Source organism: Triticum aestivum, chromosome 6A (genome assembly GCF_018294505.1).
Source record: "Triticum aestivum cultivar Chinese Spring chromosome 6A, IWGSC CS RefSeq v2.1, whole genome shotgun sequence".
In the NCBI taxonomy this organism is placed as follows: Eukaryota; Viridiplantae; Streptophyta; class Magnoliopsida; order Poales; family Poaceae; genus Triticum; species Triticum aestivum.
In genome coordinates, this window is record NC_057809.1 from 281,927,523 (window position 1) to 281,933,603 (window position 6,081).

General features: G+C 42.8%; 1 protein-coding gene across 1 annotated transcript; it reads left to right on the forward strand.

The window, feature by feature from the left end:
• The first annotated feature begins 4,655 nt into the window (after positions 1-4,655).
• Positions 4,656-5,878, forward strand: LOC123131501 (rRNA 2'-O-methyltransferase fibrillarin 1-like). Its single transcript, XM_044551160.1, has 4 exons — positions 4,656-4,744; positions 5,336-5,408; positions 5,594-5,670; positions 5,758-5,878. The coding sequence occupies exons 1-4, from the start codon at positions 4,656-4,658 to the stop codon at positions 5,876-5,878; spliced, it is 360 nt and encodes a 119-aa protein (XP_044407095.1).
• The last annotated feature ends 203 nt before the right edge of the window (positions 5,879-6,081 follow it).

A 6,081-nucleotide genomic window follows, 5' to 3' on the forward strand; every position in this document is an offset into this window, starting at 1 on the left:
CCTTTTATAGACTAAGGGGTCACCACAGTGGCAAATTAGTCATTATGCACTGATAAGATAGCAAACAGTGCTATCATACCTGACTTTGCAGGCTGACAGAGCGCATAAAATGCGTTGCTCAATGTCACATCATTGCTCGCCCGGCAAGCCTTGCCGGGTTGTTGTGCCAGCTTCACGCCTGCTCGCTCGACACATCGTAGGACATGTGTTGTCTGAAGGTATTTCCTATAGAAAGATGCTGCCATGTTGCAAATGGCTGCCACTTTGTCACTTTGCGGCTCGACGCTGCATTGATCGACGACGTGCGTCATGGTAAAGTGGTTTGGTGAGGTCACTACAAGAAATATGTCAAGTAGTGACCTTCTCTTAGTGACCCTAGCTGAATTGGTCGTAAATCCACCGCCATTTCGCTTGGAAGGGCTCAAACCCTGAATTGCCTTACACCAAATGGTCATAAAGCAGACAAGAGTGGTCCATGACCTTATTTCTACCTGATTACGACCAATATAAATGGTCATGAGGTTGCGAACGTGGATGTATTAGTACTTATTGCTATGACTAGGTGCCACCTCATTAGTTTTGCCTATGTGTCATGTCCATGTGTCAAATTTTGCCCTAGGTTGTGAAGCAACCTATATTTCTGTCATTCCCAAAATTCCCAAAAAATCTCATAAATTCTTTGGGTCATATCTTCGTCAAATATGTAAAAATCCTTCCTTTCCTAGTTCAAAACTAATTCAACAATATTCATTTTCCTATTCTGTTCACAACAGCACTTTGTGAAGGAAGTGCTATTTTTATATTCTTGATTGTCCTCGAAATTTTTGGGCACTCTTTCCTATCCAAATCATTTCCTCATGACAAAATTCAGCTCCATTTTCCTAGCAAATCTTCCTCGAAAAATTTCCAAAGTTTTTGTCCACCTAGAAGCATAGTGAAGGAAGTACCTTTTATATATATCCAAATGACATGAAATTTATATAGTTCCTTCATATGCCCAAATTATCACCCTCCTCCAAATTGCAGCTCAGTCAAATCATCTATGTGAGCCCAGGTTCAATTTATATTTTATGGCCAGATTGGCACATTGCAAAGCAAGTGTTATCTAGACCACTCCTATTACCCTCAAACTTTTTCGACACTCTTCCATACACAAATCATTGCCACATGATAATATTCAGCTCCATTTTCCTGGTAAATCTTTCTTAGGAAATTTCCAAAGTTTCTACCTCGAGAGAAGCTTTGTGAAGTAAGTACTAGCTAGGCTTACCCAAATGATCTGAAAATTTACCAGCGCATGACCATACCTATTTAACTTACCTACACCAAATTTGAGCTCATTTCATTGAGCCAATTTCTTTCGCTAATTTTCCCAAGTTTGTGTCCATAGAAGAGCATTGTGAAGGAAGTACCACTTTGGCATGTCCAAATGGTATCAATTTTCTACATTGCTTTCCTATGCCCAAATAACCACCCTCCACCAAATTTCAGTTCAATCCATTCATTAGTTTGAGCCCAGCTTCAACATTCATATTTTTGTCCAGTGTGGTACTTTGCAAAGCAAGTACCACCTAGGATCCTCCTTTTGAGTTAAAAATTTGTGAAGACATTCTCCTTTGTAGATGATCATCCTCAGCCAAAACTCACACTCATTCGCCATGTGCATTTCCCATACCGCTAATAAAACACTTGGCTGCTAATTCATCTTTGAGCATAGATCGGTCTCCTCGTGAGATTCTTCTATTATAATTTTCTTCCTAGAACCTACCTGGGGAGTGCCCAACCCACTAGACATGCCTAGACCTCCCAGAACACATGTCAACGCCAAGGTCACGTGGTGACCACGCGGCGGGCATGCTAGTTTACGCGCTTTGGAGTTGGGGCCCTATGCCACCATCCAAACCTCGACGTATCACCACCAAACCATGTATTTATGCTTAAATAGATACTTATGTAACTAGAAATAATTTTTGGAAAAGATAAAGAGCAAACAATAAGGTAGCTGCAGTTCAAATTTGACCTGCTTCCTGCTAAATCAGCGGAAATTTGACTTTTTCACCAGAGGTGCATCAAAACTTTTAAAACCCAACCATTTTGTCAATTGTGCATTAAATATATCCTGGTAGTTTATAAAATTGATTAGGTCCAATTTTGAAACAAATATATGGTAGGTCCTTCACAAAAAAACTCATTTCGGGCACTCAAAAATGGAAAATGAATTTTCCGTGCAAAGAAAATGAAAACTCCCTTAGGCAACATTGTTTGGAATTCCAAGATGCACCTATTTGCAGAATATGAGATCATTTGAACAAACTATGCCATGAATGTGGCCATAAGATTGATCATTTGGCTTGAAAGCCATGAATCTTCACGCATGATAGCTCGTTTCTGAGAACACTTTTTAAAAATAATTATCGTAGTACAAGTTTATTATTTTTCCTGATAACTTGGCCACATATAATGACACAATGCGAAGGTTTTCCAGTTTTTTGATTTTTTTTGAAATTTTTTATGCTCGTTTCAAAATGCGGTCAAAACGGCGGGCATAACCGTTCCTGGCTAGTGGTTGAATCTTGGAAATTTTTTGGTGTTTCTCTGATTAAATAGATACTTATGCACCAAGAAATGATTTTGGAAAAAATAAAGAGCAAACTATGAGGCAACTGCAGCTCAAATTTGACCCGCTTCCAACTGAATTGGCAGGAATTTGTCTTTTTCACTAGAGGTGGATCAAAACTTTTGACACCCAACCATTTAGTCAATTGTGCATTAAACATGGCCTAGTATTTTAGAAAATTGATTTGGTCCAATTTTGCACAAATATATGGTAGGTCCTTCACAAAAAACCTCATTTTGGGCACTCGAAAAATGGAAAATGATTTTTTCGTGCAAAGAAAATGAAACCTTTCTTAGGCAACATTGTTTGTCATTCCAACATGCACCCTTGTGCACAATATGAGATCATTCGAACAAACTATGCCATGAATGTGGTCATAAGATTGATCATTTAGCTTAAAAGCCATGAATCCCCACACATGATAGCTCATTTCGGAGAACACTTTTTTTAAATAATTGCCGTATTACAAGTTTATTATTATTCCTGGAAACTTGGTCATATATAATGACACAATGCGAATGTTTTTCAATTTTTGATTTTTCTTTGAATTTTTTATGCCCGTTTCAAAATGCGGTCAAAACGGCGGGCTTGACTGTTCGTAGCTAGTGGTTGAATCTTGGAATTTTTTTGGTTTTTCTCTGATTAAATGATTTGGCCAACTGGAATAAGGAGCAAACTATGAGGCAGTTGCAGTTCAAATTTGACCCGTTTCCTACTGAATCGGCAAGAACTTGTCTTTTTCACCAGAGGTGGATCAAAACTTTTGACACCCAACCATTTAGTCAATTGTGCATTAAACATGGCCTAGTATTTTAGAAAATTGGTTTGGTCCAATTTTACAACAAATATATTATAGGTCCTTCACAAAAAATCTTATTTTGGACACTCGAAAAATGATTAAAAATAACTACAAAGATCAGAAATGCATACAAATTAGTGCTCATCCATAAAATGTGGTCTAACTTGAGTAAAAATTTATGTGATGCCCTTTTGCAAAATATTTTTGATAGCCGCTACACAAAATAGCTCTATTTTAAATCACTTATTTTCCTTTTTTTTGAGAAATTTAAATCACTTATTTTCCTAACCAATCAAAACTCTTCCCATGGATCGATGACATGACGCCCATCCATCCATCCATCCCTATCTCCATCCCACATCCATCCATCCATCTATCTACAGAAAAAAAGAAAAAACAAGAAAAAGAGATACCCGCAGCCCAAACCCTAGATCAGATCCCCCATCGCACCCCTCCTCCCCGCTCCCAATCTCCCCGCCGCTGCCACCACCTCCTCCCCGTCCCCGTCCTCTCCCACCCACCGCCGACCTCATCCCTCCCTCCCCTCACCATCTCTCCCTACCCTAACTCCCATCGATGCCCTCTCATCCTCTTCCCCAATTCAGATCGACCACCGTCCGCCCCCTAACCCGATTCAGATCGACCACGCCTCACCGGAGAGAGAGAGAGGCGTCGCCCCCAGCGACTACGGCTGGCTTGCTCCCCAGTGCGCGCGTGCATGCTTCGAATCCTTTGATGTGCGGCGCTCCCTTGGGCTGGCTGGATCGTGGCGCGCGCGTGGCTTGCCTAGGGTTGGCGGTGGCAGCACTGCACGTCGTGTCTCCAGCCTCCACGACGGCGACGACGCGAACCTCGGAGACCGTTGTCCACCTCCCGTTGCAGGACGGGTTCGTCGTCTTCCCACGGCCCGCCCGCTCCTCATCCGCCTCCCAGGCACGGCGCGCCCCCACCTCTCCGTCTCCCCCTCGCCCTCCGCCCCCGCCCACTTGGTCCGCTTCGCCGCCCGCAGCAGCGGCTCCCGCGCCGTCTCCCTCCATGCCTCCATGCCGCCAGGTCCGTGGTCAAACCAGATGTTGGATGTTCTCCTCCACGCATATTTTTAAAGGGAAATACGTAGGATTGTGTTATCTTGGAAGGATTCAGATCGAATCCCCTTGCCAGACTTATTCTGTTGTGAGAACCGTTAAAATGAAGCCGGATCGATACGTAGTTGCATACGATGTGAAATATGCAGCAGCGATGGCCATAGGGGTTGATCTTGATGTAGCGGTGGCGCGCCTCGTTATGTTGATTCAGTCAGCTGAAAATTGTCAATTGGAGATTGGTGAGTGCATAATTCATGGCGTTGCCTGGCCTGTATTGCCTAAGTTAGTTGCCTGCTAGTAGCTTGTGTGCCAAACTGGTTGTCCCCACTAGGCTTATAATTAGCGCGACCCCATCCTAATTGCAGATCTTCCATCGACGACCCCTATTAAACAATTTAGACAACATGGGTAGATCGGACACATGCTCCCACTAGGCAATCCTACTTCTGGTTCCAGTATCAGTCTATCAGGTGGGAAAGCAGTTATGTTACGCGTGTGGCATGTTTTTGTTCTCTTCTCTGTGGCATTCTGGAGTTTGTTTGGACCAAACAAAAACTTAAATAGATAATAATGTAATTGTTATACATTAGTTTGATCATTATATGCTATATCTGGTATGCGGTATGCATATATCTTGCTATCTGTATCTATCGTTAGTAGATACTAGTAGTTAGGTACTTAGGCCTTGGTTGAATTATTCCTATCCATCCAGGGGCTTAAGCAAAGATGTTGTCGTTATAAGTTCTTTCCTTGTAAACTTATGATGCACCCGTCCTGGCTGAGAGATGCACTTATTGGTGCTGATTTGAATTGATGTTCGTGACTGTTCTACAGATGCAGTAGACAGATGTTTATTGCTGTTTTGTTAATTGTACAGAATGAGGACGCATCCAAGGTTGAGTTTAGGGTGTGGAACCCCTTCAGATCGAAGCTGGCTGCTGCTGTGCTCGGTGGTGTGGACAACATCTGGATTGTAAGTCCTTTTTGTGCCTCCGCATGCATTCTGGATTGTTTGAATACCTTGTTTTGTCAAGGATGTAATTCAAACTGGAACCATTGTTGTAGTAGCTGACTTTGTGGTTCTTGGTTCAGGCTCCTGGAACATGTGTGCTGTACCTCGGAGCTGCCTTTGGAGCAACCGTGTCTCATGTGTCTGACATTGTTGGACCGGTGAGATCTCGTCGCTATTTCCTTTGTCTATTTCAAGTGAATGCTGCTTAATGTGAGTTGTCTTAACGATGTCTTGTCACTTTGCAAACTGGGTTGGTGTATGCCATTGAGTTCTCTCACCGGAGTGGTAGGGATCTTGTCAACATGGCTAAGAAGAGGACCAATGTCATCCCCATTACTGAGGATGCTAGGCACCCAGCAAAGTAACGAATGCTGGTCGGCATGGCTCAAGCTGTACCAGATCAAGGTATCTTTCTTTCCATGTTCGCCCCTTTCTTTATGCTTGCTAGCTGCATCTGGCGCAAAGCTCGGTTTCTTCTGCTCCTAATTTAGTGCCGCAGCTGCATCTCATTGGTAGTATGGTCTTCGGTTTTGTTGTGCTGATTCGGTGTTGTAGGATGTATGTAGTC

Excerpts from the sequence above, each read along its gene's own strand:
- LOC123131501 (XM_044551160.1), top strand. The coding sequence starts at position 4,656 with ATGGCCATAGGGGTTGATCTTGATGTAGCGGTGGCGCGCCTCGTTATG. Across the intron at positions 4,745-5,335 it reads TGTCAATTGGAGATTGGTGA|ATGCAGTAGACAGATGTTTA; the intron begins GTGCATAATTCA and ends ACTGTTCTACAG. Across the intron at positions 5,409-5,593 it reads CATCCAAGGTTGAGTTTAGG|GCTCCTGGAACATGTGTGCT; the intron begins GTGTGGAACCCC and ends TTCTTGGTTCAG.